The 25,589-nt window shown below is 40.2% G+C and overlaps 2 protein-coding genes across 5 annotated transcripts in view; one reads left to right on the plus strand and one right to left on the minus strand.

Moving 5' to 3' along the window:
- ap4s1 (adaptor related protein complex 4 subunit sigma 1) overlaps window positions 1–16,270 on the minus strand; it is a 22,517-nt gene extending 6,247 nt beyond the window's left edge. Inside the window, exons 1-4 of one of the 4 annotated variants that reach the window (XM_063496917.1) lie at window positions 15,906–16,270; window positions 15,642–15,797; window positions 15,471–15,557; window positions 15,315–15,383 (exon numbers count right to left, since the gene is read on the minus strand). In XM_063496917.1, the coding sequence (XP_063352987.1) occupies window positions 15,315–15,383; window positions 15,471–15,557; window positions 15,642–15,779 (294 nt within the window). In that variant the 5' untranslated portion in view covers window positions 15,780–15,797; window positions 15,906–16,270. The remainder of the gene's footprint in view (window positions 1–15,314; window positions 15,384–15,470; window positions 15,558–15,641; window positions 15,798–15,905) is intronic. The other 3 variants (XM_063496918.1, XM_063496920.1, XM_063496919.1) reach the window with 3 other exon arrangements.
- An 81-nt stretch (window positions 16,271–16,351) lies between these two features.
- Window positions 16,352–25,589, plus strand: part of strn3 (striatin, calmodulin binding protein 3) — a 31,290-nt gene continuing 22,052 nt past the window's right edge. Inside the window, exon 1 of the mRNA XM_063496915.1 lies at window positions 16,352–17,141. Within this exon, the coding sequence (XP_063352985.1) occupies window positions 16,875–17,141 (267 nt within the window). The 5' untranslated portion in view covers window positions 16,352–16,874. The remainder of the gene's footprint in view (window positions 17,142–25,589) is intronic.

Genomic DNA, 25,589 nt, shown 5'->3' on the forward strand with positions numbered 1-25,589 from the left:
CGAACATTTAAAGAACTTAATAGAACAGCCATATATAAGATGAAGAAAAAAAAATACAAGAAAACAAAACAAAATACAAAACAAGAACAGTATCGGCTTCTTTGGCACTTACTAGAAGAAAAGAGTGCTTGAAGCAGGAATAAGCCTAGTGTCCTACATATGTAATCATAACAGTACTCAGACCCTATCACAGTACTACCCCCTTTATATAAGTAGCAATTTTAGCTCTCTATTGCTCACATTTAACTAAGACATTGCTTTATGACCCTCTCATATTTTTTATTTATTTTTTATTTATTTATTGACTTTTTCAAGTGCATCTCACGGATCAATTCTTTTACCGTCTATTATTGCATAACCCTCCTTCAGGAAAACTCTTCTGCCGTTGTTTCGAGCTTCCTGCACCTTGGCCACAGCTTGATTCGAGCTTCACGGTCTTCTTTGGAGAAGTCCTCTTTAAATTTTATGTTCAGTTCTTTGCAGACCCTGGCCTCTTTGGATTTCCTCCATACTTCATCCCTAGCCGTCCTCATGCTGAACTGTATGATGATTGGTCTTGGCACCTTGTTGCTCACAGCATTGTCTTTCTTCCCCAGTCGGTGTACTGTATCAACCATGAGCTGCAGTTTTTCCACTGACACAGGAACCACTCTTGTTAGAATGCCGATCACTGTTTCGCGTGTATTCTCGTTTTCTTTCTCTGTCAGACCCAGTATTCTGAGGTCCCATCTTCTGCGGTACCGTGCACTCTCCAGACAGCTCTCCTTTAATTCTTTGTTTTCCTTTACCAGCGACTCCACCTTTGTCTTTAGCTTGTCAATTTCCTCTCTGTTTTTTTGGGTTGCCTGTGTGTTTACTTCAATGCGTTGTTCAAAGGCTTCCAACTTCTTGTCAAGCGAATCAAACCTTTCCTCGCATCTTTTTGTGAAGCCAAGTAAAACTTCATATATATTCTCGATGCTCACCTGCTTCCCGGTAGTTTTGCTTTTCATTTGTTTGGGATTGGGACTTGGTAACGGAGTGTGGTCACCCATGGGTCTTGCGATTTCTTGTTGAAGTTCCATCTCTTCTATATCTTCCTCCTCACATGCTTCTTGCATAGCAGCAAGGTTGTAATCGTTATCGGAAAGGCTACCTGCTAGCTTGGGGTTAGCCATTTTTATCGCTCTAAGTTTATCTTTGTGTCTGTCTGAGGGTCTTTCAAAGTAACCTCCAGGGGGTTTCGCTTGCGTTCTACTTTTTTTTGGAGTAACTTATTTGTAAGTAAAGTATTTTTCAGGACATCAAAATCACGTTTCCTAATCAGACCCGCAGATTGTACAACCGCTTATTCCGCAATCTTGGCCCCCCTCGCTTCTCATTCATCGAGTAGTGACAGTGACAATACGCACCGTCCGTAGTACGCGTACTCCAAGCGTGCGGTCTCTTAATTGGGACACAGCCATAGGTCGTGTCCAAATTCATGGGCTGCATCCTCCTGAGGACGCATTTGTAGACCGATTACAGGGCTCTAGAGTGCGATCAAATTGTTCAGTGGTGCGACTAAAAAAAATATTTGGTCGCACCGGTGCGACCAAATATTTTCAGGTAACAAAAAAAAAAAAAAATCTCTGCAACTCTCCGTGTGGTCAACAACAGACACACATTGGTCGTGTCCAAATTCATGGGCTGCCTCCTCCTGAGGCCGCATTTGTAGACCGATTACGTCACAGCGACGCGCCGAAGGCTGTCCAAATTCATAGGCTGCTCCGAATGCAGCCGACAAATGGGTCCTCATTTTCTCCGAATTTGAGGATGGGTCTGATGTATCCTTCTTTGCCCACCATATCCCAGAATTCATAGCGCGGCCCAGCCAAACTCTAGTTTCCGGCAATGGCGGCTGGTACTACGTTTTAAAATTACTCTTATTAATTTTTCTGGGTCACAAAATAAACTTTTAACATATTTTCAGGCGAGAAAGTAGCTGTGTAAACATCAAATATCTGCTCGGTTTATCAAGATATCGCATATTTGGAAAAGTGCTTCGACGTTTTCGGAGACGCCTGCTACCCACCAGCTCGATAGCGAGCCGGGAGCTCGAGGGTCACTGAAGCCGCCGAGAACGGCACAACTCCCGGCACATCATTTTCAGATCACCGCGGACTTTCGCTACTCGGGTTAAACGTAGTATATAAGTATAATCATGAAATATAACCTGAGACAACCTAAAAATGCTATTGTTGGGCTTTTACAGTGTTTTGTTCGTTCGTGAGTAAATCGGTTTGGCTGAGATTAAAGTTATTAGATTAGATAAAATAAAACTTTATTAATCCCCCGAGTGGGTTCCTCCTTGGTTTTTATACAGCTGACTAAACGTCAAACAGAAAACTGATTAAACAGAAGTGTGAGACGGTCGAGAATTTACTCCAGTGTCCTGTTATATTTTATATAGCAAGGAGCAGACGGCCGAGTTTATTAAACTCCACCGAGACAGCGGTGACGTTAATCAGAAGGCTGGACCGTCCAATTTCACTGCCGTTTACTTCCGGCCTACCCGACCGTCTGAGGACCCGGCCCACTTAGATTGCGAAGGCCCGGTCCTCAGGAGGATGCAGCCCATGAATTTGGACACGACCAATATGCCCTATCGTGGACTAAACCAATCAGAGATGGTCAGGGGCGGGACCTCTCTGATTGGCCGTGGTCCAGTTGGAAGTGCAGGTAGAAGAGAGAGGTGAGTAGCTTGAATAAGGCGATATCAATTCATTAACGGATTCCACACAAAGACGTAAACACAGAGCGGACCCGACGCATCAGAATCAGCTTTGTCTTTCTCGGCTTTCTCACCCGACGGCCCGTAGACGGACACGCTGTCGGAGCTCACCGAGCCCACCGTCCGCGCTGTGTTTCCGTCTTTTTTGCGCTGATTCTGAGCTGCAGGTTTTGTCTCTCTCCAACCAAAATTCGCCGAGCCAGCAGCCAAAGAAGCAGCAAACTACGCTTCACATTTGATCAATGTCGTCATGAATTCCCTCTGACTTTTGCTGTTTTGCTTCCATCACGATAAAAATCACACTTCATGCACAGCTCTCTCTCTCTCTCCCTCTCTCTGTACAAGAACAGTTTCCCGTCTCAAATCTCTGTTTTCTGCATTATCCATTCGCTTATTACCCACCAGTCTACCGTTGTTTACAGCGCTGTCGGCCGCTGTCTTTTTCTTTTTTTCACTTAAATGACCTTGGACAAGAAAGCCTAGTTTCTGCTGTTCAATACTGAAGAAATGTAAACTTTTTAAAATTGTGCAAAATTACAGAATATTGCAGAATATTTTTAAGGTCATCTGCTATAAAAAGCCAGGCCAGAAAAATCTCCTTCATGTTTTTCTGTGTTTTATTCTCAGTTACTTTCACACAAAGGCATCTGCTGTGATGTTCACAATTCTGATGAAGTCTCACATGTATCAGTGCTGATAAATGATCAGAATTATAATATTTCTGACTGTCTGAGGCTAAATTGAATCGAATCAGGTCTTTGAGAACCGGAATCGAATGGATTATAGAAATCAGTGATGATACCCAGCCCTAGTGATCAGCCTAGGCCCGACAGAAGTTGATGTAGCTGTGGGTAATAAGAAAAGATGAAAAAAACTATTGATAACTTTTTTTGTTAAGTTAAGGCCTGATCCGTCTGAAATTCATAGCCAGTGCTCTGACACAAAGCCATCAATCTTTGAATGCTGAAAAAGCACAGTGTATCCAGAAAACACATTATATGCTGTGATAAATGCACTGCCCAAGTGTCCCCTCTCCCCACTGCCTTTCAGCAGCAGGCAGCAGCAAACAGGTCGTCAGGCCAAGATGATGATTAAGTTTAACATTTTCTACAATATTGACAAAGCACTTTAAGCACAAGTTTGTTAGTTAATAATTGAGAAATGAATATTGTCTGTATGGACTTCCCCCCCAAAAGAAAGTGCACATGTAAAACTGCGGTGTTAAGCGATGCAGTTGAAAAATTTGAGTGCGCCTAACTTTTGTGCCGGTACGCCTAAATTTTTAAAGTTAGGCGCACCGGTGCGCCCATGTCAAAAAGTTAGTCTAGAGCCCTGGATTACGTCACAGCGATGCGCCGAAGGCTGTCCAAATTCGTAGACTCCTCCGAATGCAGCCGACAAATGCGTCCTCCTTTTCCCCGAATTTGAAGGATGGGTCGGGTGTGTCCTTCGTGGCCCACCATATCTCAGAATTCATAGCGGGGCCCAGCCAAACTCCAGTTTCTGGCAATGGCGGCCGCTACTAAGTTTTAAAATTACTCTTATTAATCTTTCTGGTTCACAAAATAAACTTTTAACATATTTTCAGGCCAGAATGTGGGTGTGTAAACTTCAAATATTTGCTCGGTTTATTAAGACATCGCATATTTGCAAAAGCGCTTCGACTTTTTCGGAGACGTCTGTTACCCACCAGCTCGATAGCTAGCCAGGAGCTCGAGGGTCACTGAAGCCGCCGAGAACAGCACGACTCCCGGCACATCGTTTTCAGATCACCGCGGACTTTCGCTACTCAGGTTAAACGTTATATATAAGTCACTTAGACAACCTAAAAATTTTATTGTTTGTCTTTTTTCAGTGTTTTATTTGTTCGTGAGTAAATCGGTTTGGCTGAGATTAAAGTTATTAGATTAGATTAAATAAAATAAAACTTTATCAATCCCCTGGGTGGGTTCCTCCTTGGTTTTCACACAGCTGAATAAACGTCAAACAGAAAACTGATTAAACAGAAGTGTGAGATAGTCGAGAATTTACGCCAGTGCCCTGTTATATTTTAGATAGCAAGGAGCAGACGGCCGAGTTTATTAAACTCCACCAGAAGGCTAGACCATCCAATTCCACAGCCGTTTACTTCCGGCCTACCCGACCTTCTGAGGACCCGGCCCACGTAGACCGCGAAGGCCGGGTCCTCAGGAGGATGCAGCCCATGAATTTGGACACGCTAGAGCAGAAGTGTGACTGAGAGTGTGAGTGCTTGAGTGACTTTCAGAATCAATGACCTATGCAGCGTGGCATTTGCTCGGACGTGAATAGGATCCATTTTGATTCAGTGTGAGTGGGATATCTCATGTGAATGCTGAGTTATCCAAGTAATTTATGAGTGTGTCCCCTGTTCTTTGTTTAATTAGGTTCTTAGAATAGTTGTTCATTTCATATTGGAAAATTATTATTGGGTTTTAAATACATTGGATAACACTCTCTGAATACAAAGTGAATTTCTGCTTGGGTTTTTTGTGAAAATGCTATGCAAAAGTTAAAGTAAGCACATCAGGGCCAGATAAATAAGTTCAAGCATAAGATTGAGGAGTTTTTTACGGAAGCCAGAGAGTGGAAAACAATCTTTTGAGTACACTATTTCAAAGTAATAAATGAACACATTGGTATTGAAATTATTATCTAAATTAGACTTTGTTTTATTTTTCAATAATCATATTTTCTAAAAAGTTATTTTCTGAGTTAGACCTTGTTTTGTTTTCAATGATCACGGTTCAAGTTATTTTATAAAATTAGGTTTTAATTTTAATGATTAAATGTTCCTGAAGTTCTAAATTAAATTAGACTTTGTTTTTATTTTAAATTATTTTAAATGATTTCATTAAACTTTGTCTTTGCCTGACTAAAGAATAGATCTTTTTGAAGTTATAGTCTAAATTGAACTTTGTTTTTGGTTAATAAATGTAAATAAATGTAAAGGAAGGAATGTAAAGGATTTTGAAGTTAATTCCATTTGCATTTTGTTTTGTTTTGATAAACAATTTAATATTTATGAAACAGTAAACACCATTGACCTTAGTTTTTATCTGATAGGGTTAAATGTTTCTGGAAGGTGGATGCTGAATTGAACCTTGTTTCTGCCCAATAGACAATTTGATGTTTTCCAAAAGTTAAATGTTAAACTTGGCTTTCTTTGACAAACGAGCTGGTGTTTCTGAAGATAAATATTAAATTGACTCTCATTTATTGTTGTTATCACCTGGTAGCTATAGAACTAAGCTGGTAATTGTACAGTGGTAATTGCTTTTTGACCTTTCTTTTGAAGTTGTCATTACTCATTTTTAGTTAAACCCTATAGCGTTAACTGCCAGTTATTTTTGATTTAAGTTCCCTTTGAGCTGATTTCTCATATCAGTAAACAGCTATAGAATTAGCGGGTCTTTGTATATATTTGTCACTACACGTTGATCATTATAAATCAATCTTGCCATTAGTTGTGATCAATTCAAAAGCTATAGAGTTGACTGCTAAATGGTTTTGTATTCTAACCCCCGCTAAATTGATTTCTGATATTGGGAAACAGCTAAAAGGGTAACCGGTTTGTTTTTGGGTCTGTGTTAAGGATATTGATCGATTTAATTAATTTTGTCATCAGTCAGTAATTAACTGACAGCTGTAGAATCAATTATATTTGTTTATGATCTTTCCAGTTGAGTTTAAGATTGGTTTCTGTTATCAGTTGATGAGCAGTTAATGATCTTGGGGTTTGGTTGTTTTGCTTTGCATTACATTGTAGGATTTGATCTTAAAATTGATTTTGGACAGACTAATGACCATAAGCATTCTTAAATTAACTGCCATTCTGTTTATATCGTATGATTTTCTTTCATTGACTCTTATCTGTTCTATGTAATAATTCCTAAATTCATTTTAGTGCTGTTTTGTTTTTGGTTTTGTCTTGGTGACAATTACTGTTGAGCTGATTGTTAAATTGAGTCTTATTTTGTTTGATTAATTTCTAATCAAGTATTGATCCAGATTCTTTCTGGATTGATCCCAGAAGTGTATTTTGACTGGTCAATCTCATCTTTTATTAATGTAGTACAGTGTGTGTGTGTTTTTGAATCATTTACCAGCTGGGTTGAACAGGAATGATTTCACTTGCTTTAAATTAGACTCAATTTAGTTTGCAGTTTATTTCAGATTTATCTGTGTTAAAATTGAAGTCTGCGTTTTTGGGAAAAGAAAAAAGCACTGCGCTGTCATCATTTCAAAATAGAGGTTGCTTGTCTAAACCTTCATAATTAGTAGAGTTGAATTTTATTTACAGTCTCAACAATAAAAGAAAACCGTAATGACAATTAAGATCTGGGAGTAAGAGAGTTCTTAGTCCTAGAAGAAAACAAAAAACAGGTAAACAAACTTAAAGCATTAAAAAAGGAAAAGGGATAGAAATCTTGATATAAATTAAACAATAACAAAGAGAATCTAAAAAGCGTAATGGCAGACAATGCAATTTCACCGGGGATAGAGAGTTTGGGTCAATTAGAAAAATATATTAACGACCGGATGCTGGATGGTATAGAAGATAAGAAAGCAAGATCTGCAATGGAGAAGAAATTGAACAAGAGATGGAATCAGTGGAAAAAGGAAGGCGATGGACAACCATAAATATGTGCGAGTCCAAAATCCAGACTACAAGTTGCAAGGTGAAGACAAAAAATTACAAACATTGCAAACATTGAGAACTGGGCTGCCCACTATCACATCTGGAGCTTCTACTGTGTTTAAACTCTACCCTGAAGTGCCTGACTGTTTGAGGTCGCCTAAATCTGACAGCACACCTGGGGACGCCGGTCATCCAGTGAACTTGAATTCAGTGATAATGGATGTCACACCTAAACGACAACCTGATGCAGAGAGAGAAAAACAACAGGATGCTGGTGAACAGAGTGCAAAGGAGAAGCTATCAAGAGATTGGTCGGACATGACTACCAGCCAAGCAAACTCAAACTGCACAGATGTCAGGCAACGAAAGCACCTGGAGGCTGGGGCCCTGCTCTGAAGGAGATTCCCCCTGTTCTTCCTATAATCCCCTCCAAAACCCCTTCCTTCCAACAGACAAGCTACAAAGAGATCCCGCATTGATTCCTCGAACAACAACTCAGGAGATTCAAGGAGGAGAACAGTAAACTAGAAGAAAGAAGAGGATGAGTGACTCAGACCATGAGAATCAAAAAGAAAGCACTGACAACGATCATGAGGAGGAGACTGCGGCTCTCAGTAAGACACAGGCCAGGAAAACTGAGAGGCGTTCAGTCCAAGGAGAAATCAAAGCTGACCAAACAAATAAAAAAGACAAAGACCGGCTTGCTGAATGCTGAAATGATGCCACGAATGGAAGCCAATGAGTCCTTGACTGAATATCTGGAGCGAGTAGCCAACCTCTGGCAACATCATACAGGAATGTGACACGATAGGAGTGAGGCAGCTGTACATTTGTGGAGAAAGCAGTGTGAAATTGGTCTGCCAAGATCTGTCCAAGACTCTGTTGATGGAGTGGTTGGATTGAGTGTTATGACGGATTCATTGTGGAGAGAGCACTTGGAACATCATGTCCGGACACACATCAGAGAGGAAGACGAAACAACGAACTGGAAGGCTGCTTAAGCATCAGAAGGAAGGAAAGGACTCAGAGGTCAACAACAACAAAGTTAAGGCCAAACAAATGCAGGCTGTGTTTGTTGACTTAAAAGCAGAAATACCACAAGCTGTGGCTGCTGCATTGGTTACACCAGGGGTAGGCAACCTTTCTGATGGCGAGTGCCATTTAAAATTTCCTCAGACGTCAATGTGCCATATGATTGCATTAGCAATAAATTTAATAACGCTCTATATTAACAGTTACACACTATATAGAACCACTTTATAGAATTATATTTGTTTGCAGATGTTGGCAGCTATCAGCAAATAGTTATCAGCTATTTTGAAACAAAAAAAAGACACTTTTTATCCATAACAAGAACTCCATAACAGCAAATACAGAAAATAAAAATGCTATTTATGGTCTCCTCACAACAATGATAAGAAAAATAAACTGGGCCAATATGGCATGTTTGTTAATACATACACATGTTAATATGATCTCTGGTCTACCACTCAGAGACACAGGTCTCCGAGTGTCCAGCATTCAGACGGCTACCCGAGGACACTCATGTGATAGAAAATCTGCTCACACAGATATGTAGAGCCAAATACTGTCAATAAGGCCTCTGCAATTTTCTGAAGACAGTTAAACTTGTCAGGTAGTGATGTCCAGCAGGTGACAATGCAAGCTCCATGAACACGCACATCTATGGATTCCAGCTACTTCGATGTTATATGTATGATTTCTATACATTTTATGTCAGATAAAAACTTTGGTTGTAAGCTTCAGATAATTATTTAATAACAGCCAGACATTTTAAATGAGAATAAGAAAGTATTTCTTTGTGCCCCCCTTTCCCTGTTAATGCCCTACCTGGCCCCCTGGCAAAACTTTGCTAGACCCGCCCCTGCACAGTTACCAGCTGTCAGCTACTTAGAAAAGGATCCTGGTGTTATTTGTCTCTCAGAAACAGTTCATAACTTCCCTTCAACTCATTCATGTCACCTAAAAGGTAAACCTGTTTCTCCATCACCTGTTCAGCTATGATGATTCAGTAAGGACATCTCCTGGTTTCATCTTCATGTTTCCCTCTCACCAGATATACAAACCATCATGACCAGCAGCTTTTACAGCTGTGGCTCCAGCAAACATCATCTGATACTAGAAAGTAATATTAAATAAATTCTAACAACAGCTGATCAAGCTTAAACGTGCTGCTGTTGTTTAGCGCGACATCCGCTGGTTTCTTCTTTCTGGCGCAAAGTGGGTGATAAACAAACACGAGAGAAAAGCCGATCAGCTGATCATTGATCAGTTTCATGATTGAAGTAGCAACAGGAGATGGAGGGGGGGAGAATGAGAGAAGAAGAGGCAGCTGTGCAGCGTAACGACAGAATAAATCCAGCTTTGTGTCTTTTTCATTGTAGTTGAAGTCCGGGACAAACTGTGTTCCTTTTCAGCTCAATACCAAACGCGTAATATTTTCTCTGAATGAGGGACGATTCCGTCTTTTTACAGGCAACTCTACTAACTAACCTTATGAATAAAATACAGTTCATTGTGATATCAGTAACATCATAGCACCCACCCAGCTGTATAGAAACTCCGTCATGCTAGCTAGCAGGCAGTACGAGTTATTGTAACTGACTGTAAAAAGTCAGCACAACGAAAATAAACTCCACCTAAACTTGGTTTATATCTGACCCAGATAGACTGCAGGTCATAACTTCTTACCTGAAGTTCAGTTCACCTGACACTCGGACCGGCAGTTGCCTCGGGTCTCTCCTCCTCCTGCCTCCCCTTTCTCTCATCCACCTGCTGGCCTCCACCACTTGCTAATTTTACTGAATCTGAGGAAGCTCCGCCATAGCCACCACCAAACAACTGAGTTATTTTTACACACCGACCAGCATCTGGCCAAACCACCACCTTTCATTGTTTATATTGTTACAAAGGGAAAAAAAAGTCACCGAGCAAATGCCCGATGGCCAGTCCAGCATTGGTCGTGCCATCAGTTAACCCTTCGCGTGCCAACTGTGGCACGCGTGCCTAGGGTTGCCGACCCCTGGGCTACACAAACAAAGCCTGAGTGTAAACCACGGTGACAACAAGAACAAGGTCAAGGCCCAAGATCTGCACAAATGTGGAATGTCGAAAGAGGACGCTTCAGAGGGGAACACTAGCCAGAAGTGTGTGAAAGACAACAATTCGACAGTTTTGCCTGTCGAATGAGAGGACATTGGAGGAATGAATGTCCAAACCAATATCCACAACAGATGAGGGCCCAGAGACCAACATCTGGACGACAACAGATTCCAGAGTATGCTAATAGGAGAGCACCAAACTACCAAAAAAGGCCTCACCAGACTACAAAATAGATTTTCGTGGGTGTTTCTGAAAAAGACGGAATTGTAAATGCCGTACTTTTTCAAAAAAAGGGAGGGAGAAAGAAGAAGATTGGAACAACATGGAAAATGGACAAGAAAAATCAGCGGAAAATCAAAAGAGCTCAAAATGCATCCACTTTTACACCAGCAACAATGATAAAGATCTCCAGAAGTTTTGAGGACATCAAAATGGATTCTACAGACATGAGGAGCTGACAAAAAGACAATAAAGAACATTTGACATCATTCATCACTGGAACATCTTACCATTCAGCATCGCAGGCCATTGTAGAAAAGCCAATTACATTTTTTATAGGAAAATAGCCAAAACCAAACAATATTTGAGTATAACGAAGGGTGTGGTATGATTTGTCATGTCCAAAATAGAGTTGTGTAATAATAAACACTGGTCCACGTGACTGAGTTTTTTCCCCTTAAAATAGTCAATCATTAAAAAGTAGAATACAACCATCAGGGGCATATGCTAGGATGTGGTACTGCAAAAAGAACAAAAGCAAAATAAAGGAGAAACCCATTGTGTTGAACTTTGATAAATTAAAATTAAAATGTGCTATTACACTCAGAGGATCAATATGAATTAAAATATATGTAAATTTTGCATGAAGCACCTGACTGATAACTGTTCTGTCCTGAGCTTTTGTTTTTTTTTATAGCACCCACTTCACCACACCACCAGTTTTCATGCCAAAGGAGGGTGATTGCACATGTCCGACGGAGGAATTTCACCAAAAGGGGGTAAGGTAAGCCCCGATGGGGGTGACAACACCATAAATATCACTTATGGTCAAATTCCTAAAATTTTGACACCAAGGGCAGAGTTCCTAGAAACTGTTAAATTTCCTGCCCAAGTACCTGGTCAAGTGTTTGCACAGATGTCCACTTGGGACTGCCAGTAACAGATATAGGTCAGAGGTAAAATACAGCAGTCCGTATGGCAAATCCCATAGGTGTTGGGGTTCGAATCCATAATATTTTGAAATAACACCCAACAAAATGTTGACCAGGTTTATTATGTTCATTACAATGTGCAGAGATTGGCTAACCTGAGCAGGGAATACAATAAACAGGACTGTCAGACCACTCGGCGTTAAAGTCACTTTTGACAGTCCAGAGTAGGATAGACATTATCAAATGAGGAGAAGGAATTTTCTGGGATTGAAGATCCTCTGGGTGAGTGGCTAAAAGCTATCATTTTGTCATTGATTGGTAATTGACTGATAACTGGCCACATTCACAGCTGTATTGACTCGTTGTGGATGTTGTCTATCCCATGTTTGAGGACTCCAATTAACAGATTGAAAACAGCGACACTAAGGGAAGAACATGCAGTGCCACCCTATCAGTTGCCAGTGTCGGTTGGGCTCGGTGATGAATCAGGTGAGCTGGCTTCATGGCTGAACCAAGACATAAAGTGCCCCCAGGTGTTTAGAGGTAGGAAAGGCAAAATGTATATTGCAATTTTGTGTTTAAGCTTTAATGATCAAAAGAAACTGAATCGTGTTTAGAAGATAAGATGCCTGTGTTCGTTTAATGCGTTCCCATGAGGAGGCCGGCTGACGGTCTGGAAGACCCAGTATCTGACCGACTGAATGGGGACGACAGCTGATTTAGCGCTGACTCGACCACAGGACACCACCCCAGTTAAGAGGGAAAAGCTGAAAGGCTGAGTATCACTCTGGAGGGAACCTGTGGGACAGCAGGCTGAACGAAATATGTTTTTTGTTCACACATTAAAACGTGTGAAAGGAGGGAATGTTGGGATTGAAAATGTTTGATTTCTATTACTAAAATAAGCGGTTATAATCATTTTCATACACACATTGCAAATGTGCTCATTAATAAGTTGGCACTAAGTCTTTTGAATTTCAAAAGCTTCGTTCGGCGTGACTGTCCGGACTGATATATTGTAGGAAATGACTTAGAGTGCAGAGGGATAACTGCAAACATGCTTACACACATAGATTATGATTAGAATAAGTCTCTGGGTCAGAGAGTGCCGAACATGATATTCTAAACCAACTTTGAATCACTAGAAGAACAATGGATAATAACATTAGATTATCAAGGCTAGGCAGAGAGGTGTTTTGCTTTTCTGTTTCTTACAGACGAGGGAGCAGATACCAGACGAGGTCACGGAAATACGAGGATGCTTCGGCGCAGACACCAAGACTGCCACGTCCGTGCGGGAGGAAGATAGATCCTATAATCTATGTTTTTGTCTTACTATATAATGTTGTACAGCACACTTGAGGGTCATCCTTTTTGTGAAACATGCTGCTGGTTCACATAGAGATCCACAGCGCTGTGTAAACTTGTAATTTCAACTGCCAAAAGCAAAGTAAATCCTTTTTTAAAAGACAAACCTTTCTCCTGAGATTCCTTCCAAAAATTCTGAACACGACAACTGTCAATATAGAGTGACATTAACTTGTGGAAACAGCAACTTTGCTTTTAAGAGTGTTCTGAAGTCAGTGAAAGAGTGGGTCATATATGGGCAATTTCAACGGGCCATTACTTTGAAAGGCAAAATCAAGGTGACTTTAAGTTGACTTGGTATCCCCGTGAGAGTGTACACTGTTGATCTAGAATGAAATTATCCTGTGGAAACAGCAATTTTCATTTTAAGAGCATTTTGAAGAAATTGAAAGAGTATATCATATATGGGGAAATTCAAAGGGGCCATTAATTTGAAAGGCAAAATCAGAGCAACTTGAAATTGGCATGGTTTTACTGTGGGGTTGGACACTGTTGATTTAAGGTGAAAAATTATCCTGTGAAAACAGGAATTTTCCTATTTAGAGCATTTTGAAATCATTGAAAGTTAAGTCATATGTGGGCAGTTTGAAATGGCTTTTATTTTGGAAGGCAAAATCAGACTGACTTGAAATTGACATGGTATCACTGTGGGGTTGGATACTGTTGATATAAAGTGCAACTAGTCTTTGGAAATATGAGTTTTGCTTTTAAGAGCATTCTGAAGTCACTGAACTGATCACTGACTTCGTCAGCTGGTGCGAGCAGAACCATCTTCGCATCAATGCCAGCAAGACGAAGGAGCTGGTGATTGACTTCAGCAAGAAGCCACCTCCTATTACACCAGTGAACATCCAGGGTTTGGACATTGAAATGGTGGAGTAGTACAAATACCTGGGTGTTCACCTCAATAACAAACTGGACTGGTCCACAAACACAAATGCACTTTACAAGAAGGGTCTAAGTCGTCTCCACCTGCTACGGCGGCTGAGATCCTTCGGGGTGAACAGGACACTCCTAAGGACGTTTTACGACACTGTGGTGGCGTCTGCTATTTTCTATGCTGTGGTCTGCTGGAGTGGCGGAATGGCAGAGAGGGACAGGGAGAAACTCAAACTGGTCAGGAGGGCCAGCTCTGTCCTGGACTGTCCACTGAAGTCCATCGAGCAGGTTGGGGAGGAGAGGATGTTGTCTAAGCTAACATCCATCATGGACAACACCTCCCACCCCCTGCATGAGACTGTACGAGCACTGAGCAGCTCGTTCAGCAGTAGACTTTTACACCCACAGTGTAGGAAGGAGCGCTACCGCAGGTCATTCTTACCAGCAGCTGTCAGACTCTATAATGCAACTTAACATTCTTTTGGTCATCTTACTCACCAGCTTGTTTGTTTACTGTACATTTTATACTTAGCTCTGTACATTTTATACTTAGCTCTGTACATTTTATACATAACCCTGTAGATTTTATACATATCTCTGTACAATTTTCCAATTTTTCTATACACATTCTTTACACTGTTATCTGTATATACCTGTATATACGAACTTCGGTTGCTTATGTTTATAGGACCACATTGTGTCTTCCTTTTACATTTTTTTTCTCTTGCTGTAAGAGCTCTGTAACGCCGAAATTTCTCATCCGTGGGATAATAAAGCTTTATTCTATTCTATTCTATTCTACTCTATTGAAAGAGTAGTTCAAAAATGAAAATTCACAGGGCTTTTACTTTGAAATCCAAAATAAGATGGCCTTGATATTGACAGGGCGCTACTAGGATACAGGGTTGTGTCATGTGGATCTAACATTAGAGTGTGTAAACAAGACTAAATTATATGTTATTATGTTCTTAACATATCTGTTAATTCACTCGAAGTTGGCTTATATTTTGAAGTCAGGTTTCTACATCTCTTCCCGTAATACACAGGGAACAGAAAACAAACTGGAGGCTAGCTTGACTGCAATTCTCAAACTGGAGGCTGGCTTGACACCAGTTTTGAGACCTGCCTTAGACCTGCACTGATAATGGATCCAATGGTTTTCACCCCTCAGCAGTATATCTCGAGAATGAAGTGAGGTAAAATTTACCAATTCAAAGGTGCATCTACTAAATAGCTAGTCATTGTGACTTTGACCTCAAGTTCTGAGGCTTTTTAGGATTTTCACATTTCTACCACAGATGCATCTACTAGGAGGCTGAGGGGTAGCACTGGCGGCTACCAGTATTTAGCTCTGTAAGAACCTCGATCAAACTGAACTCACCACCCGGCTGAAGTATTTATCCAAGACCTCCACAAAGTTATGAACCAGCTCGTAGATGGACAGCTCATTCTGTGAGAGTAAAGAGGAGAAACACGTCCTGTTGACCATTGAAAGGACGAAAACGCTGAGGTGTAAAATACCTCCGATCACACTCACCTCACTGTCTGTGATGCCCACCACGATATACAGAGCAGCATACTGGCGGTAAACCAATTTAAAGTCTTTGTACTCCACAAAGGAACACTGCAAACAGAGAGGGGTTATAAACATGATATTGTTATGTTATTTATTCGATCTAAACAAGACTGGGAACTCGCAGACAGACACCTGATCTTTCTTGCGGCTCAGGCAGTAGCGTACTACATCGGCCTCAAGAGCTGCTCTTCTGCTCAGCTCCACAGAGTGATAATACCTGGACAGCCTGGTCTGACCCTGTCGGTTCACCATTAGCACGAACTTGATCATTATCCGATCGGCTGCTGGCTGCAGAGGAATCGTAAAGTCGATATCATCAGTACAGACCATTGCCCCATGGTATGAGATATTGCAATCTAATACCTCACGCCATACCTGAACGTTTGTTTTACTTACCGCCAGCTGTTAGCTTGTGCCAGTTGCTACATTAACTCCATCAAACGGGCTAAAACGGGAACTTCTGTTAACGAGTTTTTGCCCCAATCTAATGTTATTTTAAACACAATGCTGTCGGTTTACAGGATTAAAGTAAGATTACTGTAAAGTACTGTAAAGGTAAATAAATACTAACGAAAGAGGACATTCAACGATATACAGCCATAGCATTTGGTACGCATGCGTAGACAGGTGCATTCCAGGGTCACAGTTATTCCCTACATTTGAACGCAAGTACTTTCTACTTATACTTTCAAAACATGCTTGTAATATAAGCTTTAAGACATTTGAGGGAGTAATTATTCCACGCAAACAATCCAGAAGAAAATCCCATTGATGTTTGCATTTTTCTCCTTTGAAATACGCAAATTATATACTTTTTACATAATTTATTGTACTGTACTCACGGTTGAAAATTGCTCGGTACAATCCTGGACGGGGTTTTAGATTCAGCTGTTTAGAAGTTGTGGTTGTGGTACTTAAAAGGAGCAATAGACAACAACCACAATGTATCTGCTAGCTAAAGGTAAAACTGCTGTATTTCCCCATACATCCTAATATATGCTCCGTTAAAGTTATATTTTACTACCCTTTCTTTGAGCAGTGAAGGTTCCATAATATATTTGGAAGGGAAAAGGAGGATGGATGTGTCCCGTCAGGCATTGCGGCTGGGTTCTCCCACCTTGACCATCGGATCCGAGAGAGGTCGGGGGAGAGAACAGTAATGGCGGCCGGTTAGCTCTATACACAAACACCAAGTCCCCAATCAGCCGCGCGCACCATATCGCTCCGAGGAAAGCCAGTTTTACACAACACAGCGGAGCCAGCGAGACAGGGACGGAGCTGAGACACGGGCTTTAGGGGGCGGGGATCCCTCCGCGGATCGTTGCTGCCTGTGGAGACTTTCCTTCTACTTAAAAAAAAAAAAATATGGACGAAAACCCCGGCGGAGGAGGGGTCGGAACGAGTGCCCCACGACAGCCTCCGCCACCGCAGCAGCAGGGGAATAACAGTAGTGCTAATCCGCCAATTGGAGGCGGTGGTGGCGGAGCAGCCATGGTGCCACACCAGCCCGATGAGCTACCTCGGCCGCAGCAGCAGTACACAATCCCCGGCATCCTGCACTACATCCAGCATGAGTGGGCCCGGTTCGAGATGGAGAGGGCGCACTGGGAAGTGGAGAGGGCCGAGCTTCAGGTTAGCCCTCCCAACTTAGCACTGAATTCCAACCATGCTAACCCCCAACAACAACAACAACATGGACAGTGTGTAGACAATTGGTTCTAGAGAGGTAGTGGCAGTGTTGCAATATGTAATTTATTATTTCATCGATTAGTTAGGCATGGCCTTGGTTTAAACGGGAGGCAAAAGCAGCTAAACTCGATATTTGTAACCCGACTGGCTAAGTGGCTAAGCTAAAGGGTCAGCTCTGGGTTACCGTTAGCTCGACTAGTGGTAGCGCTTAGCTTCAGTCGGTGTCAGACAAATTTAGCAGGTAGCCGAAGCTGTTGTTGCCGTTCTCCTCTGTTAGCTGATTTGTTCATATGAAGCTAAAACGTTCCCACTGTGGCTACTGAGTTCAGACGCTAGCTGGTAATGGAGAAGTCAATCCAGCCGACTGTCAGCTATCTAATCTCAGTCATTTTGGTTTGTCACGCTAGCTGTTAGCAGTGTTAGTCGCTAATGTTGCTTTTGAGTCAACAGCTGGGCCCGAGCGACTGTGATTCACAGCACATAAGGAAAAGAAATGAAATTGGAGGAAAACTGCGTAACCATTTAAAAGTTATTCTTTTCGGTATGAATGATGAAATAAACTCAGTGGTTAACTTACTAAGTTAGTATTGAAAGATAAAAATTTTGTGACATCAAAGTATTATAAACATGAGATACAAAATAAAAAAACAAAATGTTCAAGCCCGTATATTAGTCGTATCTTACTGTCATATTTGATAAAAATCAAATTTATAAATTTAAATTAAATTTAAGAATAAAAACACTTGAATTTTAAAATCATAAGATAAAAGGCAGACCTTAACTATCAGCGTTACAACTGTAAGTTAGGAGGGTAAGACAATCAGATAAAAGGTCAAAGCTTTTAGCAGACATGATAAAATGAGAGCATTTCTAGTTTTTCACAGTCTCAGGTGGTAGAAGTACTTTCACCTCAGTAAATGGGCTGCCCATGCACTTAAGATGATAAAATGTAATCACCTATTGAATGTGGCATGTACTAATATGATAATCAGTGGCATTAAGTAACAAACAAAGACAAGACATTTTTATACCATGTAGATTTATTTAAATCCACACCAGTGTAGAGTGCCTTTGGTTTCCTTGTAAAAAGAATATAGTGTCTTTGTTTTGTAATAAACAAGGCTAATTCTTTGACATATAAATGAGTTATTATCAAATCTTTTATCTGTTTTGAAAGGTATCCATGTGAGATCAGTTTAGTGTTACATATACTTGGACTAACTAATAGTTTCTTGAAGCTATTTATGACCACTGTTTAGAGTGTATTCACCATGAGGCCATCAAATAGGGTTATGGCAGAACCATTCTATGTATTTATTTGAACAATAGTATTTGCTTTTATAAGCTACTTGTATAGTTCTTGCTTTAAGAAAATGTTTTAATTCACACAATTATTAAATACATAGAAAATGTATGTAATTTAATATTGCTCTGTATGTGTCTCCTGTGGTGTAGTGGTTAACACATTCGCTTGGTAAGAGAAAGGGCACAGGTTTGATTTTAGCCGGCAACATAAATCCTCTTTTGGGTTGGGTCAGGAAGAACATCTGGAGTCAAAAAGAAACTCTGTCAAATCAAACATGTGGAGCTACCCGCTGTGGCAACTCTTTGTATCAAGCCTTTGTGACAAGAAAGCAGTCGAAAGTAGATTTTTACATAAATTGTTCTATATAAAGCTCTAATACAGGTCGGAATCACCAGACACCCCACGATACAATATTATCATAATACCTCAGTGATGATATGATGATATTGCAATTTTTAACATTTTGTTTGGGATATACTGAGTATTGCCATAACATATATTATGATTTGTGACCTTTTTTGACTGCAAATAATTTCCTCAAAGTTGAACTTTGTTAGTATTTGTTTTTATCCAGTAAAATAAAGTTGTCTCACTTCAGTTATTTATTTATTTATTTGTTTGTTTGTTTGTTTGCTGCAAAATGAGAACGTCAATAGCAACACCTGGCATAATTGTTGCTATAAGATGGATTCAGTCTGCTGTCAGTCTGGAATTGAATGGGGTCAGGTTGGCAATTACATCTACTGTTTCTGATAATACAGCAGTAAACTGTGATTAAATCATTGAAAATCACACCTGTCGCTGTCTACACAGACAGAAATTCATATTTAAATATTACATTTGCGCTCGATAACCTTCCTGTTCTTTTGGAATGTAACCAGAATACAACTAGCTGGCAGCCAGTTGAGTTGAGTCGAATTGTGTTCACTGGTAAGGACTCATTCAGACTGATGGCAACATGTTGGCAATCTGTCTACATTTATAAACTAAACAGCAGCCATTTGCAAACTTACTGAGAGTGACTGCTGTCAGTCCAAGTAAAACTGTGACCTCTTGTTCATAGTATTCCCAAAATATTTTACTTTATTTAATAAAATACTGATATTATATGTCTCTATATCAATATAACCTTGCAATGCAGAATATCACATTACTGTCCTGTATAAATTCTTTCCCCCATCCCCAGTAATGTTTAACCTTAAAAATGTAGAACAGTTCAAATAATATGTGATACTTAAAAGTAAAAACCATTCATTGAATAGATGGGGTTTTTTTTTGTTTGTTTGTTTTAAAATTATAAATAGTTATTACTAAGTACAGCACAAAGCAGATCTCTCACAGTCAGGCTGCTACAAATCACGCCCATCCAGTTGCAGCTGTGTCACCAAGCCTGTGTTATTTTAAAAAAGCTACCTTAGTTTATGTAATGGTGGAAGCTTTTGTGTGAATACCTCTGGGTTTGACCGATTGCCTTGTACTTTGGGACCAGTTAATTAAAAGCCACCATCAATCAAATTTATCACCACTGACCGTTATTGTTTCTTGCAGGCAAGCTCGGAATTTGACTTTATTCTGTTCTTGTTATTTTTTGAGTTGGTATGTTTATCAGTACCCGAGTGCTCTCCTCTTCCCATTGGCAAAGAGTCAAACTTGTATTGCACTGTATTGCAGCGTCACTGATGCTGGATGCCTTAAACGTGACTCTGTCAGAGCTCCTGATAAGAGTGGATACCAGCTGCTGATGAAGCTTGAGCGGAACAAATAAGTGGAGGTGTGAACTTGGCGTGCAGGAGAAGGGGCCAGTGAGGAATTATTGGACACTGGTTTATTAATACAAACTGTCAATGAATGAATGTGAGTTAGTATAACCCACAGTCTATGAACTCACAGTGAAAAGAATGAAATGGTGTAGACAGGAGACAAATTTAAAGGAACAAGCGGTAAAGTGTCTCAGTAAGGGGTTAGCCCCACATGTGAACATCACCAGAACATCTTTAGACATTTTTGATCCTCAAAGATGTCTTGTCTTGATTTGGAGTGAGGCTTGCATGGTCCCAAAACATACCAACGGAATGCCTCCCACAGCAAAATCAGAGCTCAGCCCAAATGGCTGAGATTTCATTCATAGTTTCTCCCTGTTCGTATGAATTTGTATGATTAGATGTAGTTGTTTTGAAGTTACTTGTAAGAAGATTATATTTTAGCCACATTTTTTTGTTGTTGTTGTTTTTTTAAATTTTCTTATTCTCTCATCCAAGCCCGTGTAGGGATGAACTACAGGATGCACAACCCTTTTGAACAGACAAGTAAAAAAGACAGAATATTTAAAATTTGTGGTCCTGGTTTATTTGACATTTTTCTGTGCTTTGTTTTCTGCCCTTTCATTTGAGCTTGGTGATTGTCAAAACAAGATATCCAGTTAGTTTACATAGCTCACAGAGCACATTGTATGTTAACTGTTCATCTGCATATTAATACAACTTCTGGGGGCTTATTGCAGATGTTTCTCTGTGTGAAACAAGGAAGTTTCGATGGAGCAGCTACAAAGTTTGTTTTTCTTCACATCAGAGTTTGCTTATCAGGTGGTTTGATAAAAGACTCACTAGCTTTTTCCCAGTAAAAATTTTAATGGTGATTTCAGGAACAGTGCTGCTGTTTTTGGATGTTAGAAACACGTTTTCTTTCATGCTACCTGATTTCACCATCTCTCTCCTGCTGCTGTTGTTATCGGTGGTTTTGTTTAAATCTAGGGCTCTGTGGGCTTAATGACGTCAGACTTCTTACTCACACACTGCTCCTGAATACGTTTGTATTTCAGGTCTGTTTTAGCAGCAAATGTGGATGAAACCCTCGCATTTACATCATTTAACACATCGGCGCGCTACTGAGCTGTGCATTAAAACGAAACATCAAAGCAAAGAATTTATGCCAAGAGTTTCTTTTAAATCGAATTATTTGATGAATCATTGCAGCCGTAAATGTCAGCATCACAGGTGTGAAATGCCTATACATATAGACAACTAAGTTAATTGGGCCAGCCCAGGTCACCAATATGTGATCCAGGTTTTTGAGTCAGGATTTGACCCATTCGCAGTCCAAATACTGGATCAGTGCATCAAGATAAAATGCTCCCTGGCAGACAGAGTTTCACTTGTGGATGTCAGAACTCTGATCCAGTTTGATGTTAGACAAGTCTCAATTCAAGCTATACAGTAACATAAGTGTCTAACTGTGTTGTTCTAAAATCCTGTCTCAATCCACACACAGGCTTTTTAATCCATTATTGGTCTAATTTGCCTAATCTTCACTCTGCTTCAGATTTGTTGGCAACAAACAGAAATGTTTCAGTTTAGTGGCTGTGACTGTTAAAACTGAAGGACTTCCTGTTTTCTCTGTGTTATGTATTCAAATTCATAATGTACTTCATAGTATACATTGTTAGTGTGAGAACAAAAACCTGTTGGTGTTGTTTCTTTGTGGTAATCACTTGCGTTTTGGTGACATGGATTCAGCAAGTGTGTCTCTGACGTCTTCTCAGGTTCAGTGATGTGATCTAGGGTCGTCAAAAAGAAAAAGATACTCAAATACTATTGACACTAAAAATTGCTCATGATCTTATATGCTCATTTGCAGCAATATTGATACTGACAGTGCTGTCTTTGCCGCCTCCAGATGACACACAGCCACAGTGCTGCCCTCACTAATAGCTAAGGCCGTTTTTGTGCTCGCTGCGTCGCTTGTTGAAGGACTTCCTGTTTTCTCTGTGTTATGTATTCAAATTCATAATGTACTTCATAGTATACATTGTTAGTGTGAGAACAAAAACCTGTTGGTGTTGTTTGATTTTTTTTTTTTTTTTTTTCTTTTTTTTTCTCACACAGTGATGACAGTCTCGTGGCATGTCAGCCAGTCAAGCGCCTCTTGATTTTTGCAACTTGGTGTGTATTTGGGGGAAAAAAAGCTAAAAATCGCAAATTATTAGCAATGTATTGGGATAATATTGTAATGTTTGGGTGTTATGAAACATAAAGTGTTATGTTAAGTGTTAAATCCCAGATTGAAAGTGAAAAAGTTAACCAGCAACTAGACAGAAACAACAGCATAAAAAACGTCTTTGTTTGTTTGTTTGCTTTTAAAAGTAGTATTGAGTATGAGATTTTTTTCCTGGATATCAGTATGGAGCTTGAAATTTTAGTATCATGACAACCCAAACGTAGTCCAATTTATGTCCCGTTTTCCTACATAAACTGGACAGAATTGATAGATTGCGATCTACCTGCAGATGCAGCATAATTTTGTCCTTCCGCAGCTTCCCTTTTGCACTTTTGCTTTTCAGCACTGTTTGCTGGGGTGTCTCAGGTTCAGCTGTGTTCTGAAATAAGTGGGTTTAACTAAGCATTCTGTTCTGCTCAAGCCCCACAGGGATCTGCATACCGGAACCTCCAAATGTGAAGATATGTGGCAAAGCAAGTTTGGAGTTTGTCTTTATATAGATAACCTGTTCCTAATAATTCAAATAAGCGTACAAAGAACGCTGTTGTGTAAAACAAACTGACATATGTGAGCTGTTTGCTGCCTTTGTTCTGTGGTTCTGCGACTTTGTAGAACTCAATCTGATCTTTGCTCACAAGATGTTACTAAACCCATGAGTTTTGATCACGATCAGGTCAAAGGTCGTCTTCTTTACCTGGAGAGAGAGTAGCAGTAGTTGGGGCAGGGCAATGGTAACTCCATGTTTTGATATAGAGGACAGGGCTGTAGCAGCCTGGCCTACTGGGACCTGCTCTGACAGCCTGATCCCAGCTGGACACTATAAGTAGACAAGCCCGAAATAACTGACACACACACGCGCGCACACACACACACACACACACAGACTGAGATCCAAATACCTCTCAGTCATAAACATGATTGAACGATCTGTGACTTTTCTTTTTTTTTCTTTTTTCTTTTTTAACTTTAAACTGTAATATAATTTTTAGTTAAGTTATCATTTATGTTAGAAGAGGCAGGATTGAAGAGTTCCTCTGGTTTTGACCTGTTCTTGTTTCTCAAGACATTCAGTGAGGATATTTCTGGATCCTGTGGATGTTTTGGTCATTCTCCACAACTTTAAAAGGTTGAGATCTTTTTGGGTTCAGCTTAAAAGTCTTAAAGGCAGGTTGTCAGTAAGTGTTCTCCCAAAGGAAACAAGTACAAATCTGTGTCTCTCAGTCATACAGTTGTTCAGAAGAATTGCACCGATGCCCCCAACCCCCATGTTCAGACTAGTCTTATCTGTCAGTGTGGCAAATCTGGGTCAATGAGCTCATTGCACGCACGCACGCACGCACGCACGCACACACACACCTTTGTCATCATCACCCCAGTACTCTGACTTCACCTTGGTCCCTAAGGAGCGTTTGATTCATGCACACCAGGTGCAATGGTTGGGAGGGGTTGTGTGACCTGTACACATCCAATGAACTGGCCTTGAGGAGCAGCCTTTCTCAGATTAATGTGATCAACAACAAAGACCTTCAAACTGCAGGATATTTTCTAATTAGTCTGAAGTCTCTCTGTAAAAATACAAGCAGTGTGAGGGTAATCCTACCTACAACTATGTGGACGTTTCGACAAAAAAAAAAAAAAAAAAAAAATCAGAATCAAAGTCTTATCCAGTTCTGTTCCAGCAAGGAACAACTGCTGGATTTGATAAAATATTGAATTTGTTATTTGGTTAAGTGTATATAGCATTAATTATGAGTATAAGAAGTTAAACCAGTTCCTTTTACAAATATGGCAAGGATAATTGCACAAAAATGGTACAATATGAAATTAGTAGATTGGCCAGTTTTTATATATACTTTCCTTCCAGCATTGTTGTTCTGATTTTTAATTTTTAAAAATGTTTTAGATATCCGATAGAACAGTTTGGCTTATGAAAGTGGTTAAAAATTTCTGCCTAATCAGCTTATGGTTGCAGCAGCAAACATAGCAGTAATAATTTGTCTGTTGATACATTGTGCTTACGTAGACATTATGATTCTAACCCAGACTGGGGTGGGGGTGTGTGTGTGTGTGTGTGTGTGTGTGTGTGTGTGTGTGTGTGTGTGTGTGTGTGTGTGTGTGTGTGTGTGTGTTTTCACATTTAAACATTACATCTCAATTTCATAAACCTGGATTCGCTTTTATCTTAACCTTAACCTTCCAGCAGTCATTGCTACAACATATGGACAAAAGGGCACCTACACAATGCATATTTATATACAGGAGCTGCTTGGCTATGGAAAGCCATGCTATAAAGCTCTGGGCACACAGATTTTGTGCTGATGTTAATGCCAGAGGAAGTTTAGAACTCTGCAGTTGGTGAGTCATCTGAGCTTTGATTAATTTTATGCTCTGTGTGCCTGTGCTCTTACACCTTCTTGGCTGAGTTTCTGTAGTTTCTAAATGTTTGCAGCTTGTATATTGCCACTTACAGATGATTGTGAAATTTCTTCCCTACTAGATGTTTCGCAAACTGATTTGTTGTAGTGATGGCATGCAAATTCGATGAGCTCTTTAGAATTACATTCTTTCTCGAATGTTTTTAAAAGCAGACTGCATGACTAGGTGCTTTTATACACCTGTGGCAATGGATTAAAAACACCTGAAATCAAAGATTAAGAAAGAGTGGTTCAATCTTGTATAGTGTTGTAAAGATTCTTATTCTATTTACCATTTTTCTCACTCTCCCTCGCCTCACCAGACTTACTTTGTTTCCTCTTTTGCTTTCTCACCACTGATTAACTCTGGAGTTTGTCCCTTAATTGAACTCATGTAGCACACATAATATAAGGACTGAACTCACTTTAAGCTCCCTCTTTTCACTCCCACATTCGGTGGCAGCTGAGGTGAGTTTGATTTGTTCTTCTAAATTTAAACCTTTATTCTTAAGTTGGTGACTTACAGTCGAACCTTGTTTTCTCTTTCAGAGTTTAGCAGTCCACGTGTGTCTTCCTTTAAGTTATCACCAATTACAATGAAATAAACTCGGATATACTGCAACTAATTGATGGCTGTTTTCTTTGCATTCTGCCCGGATGAGACCATGGTGATAACAA

Source organism: Pelmatolapia mariae, linkage group LG16_19 (assembly GCF_036321145.2).
Source record: "Pelmatolapia mariae isolate MD_Pm_ZW linkage group LG16_19, Pm_UMD_F_2, whole genome shotgun sequence".
Lineage (NCBI taxonomy): Eukaryota > Metazoa > Chordata > Actinopteri > Cichliformes > Cichlidae > Pelmatolapia > Pelmatolapia mariae.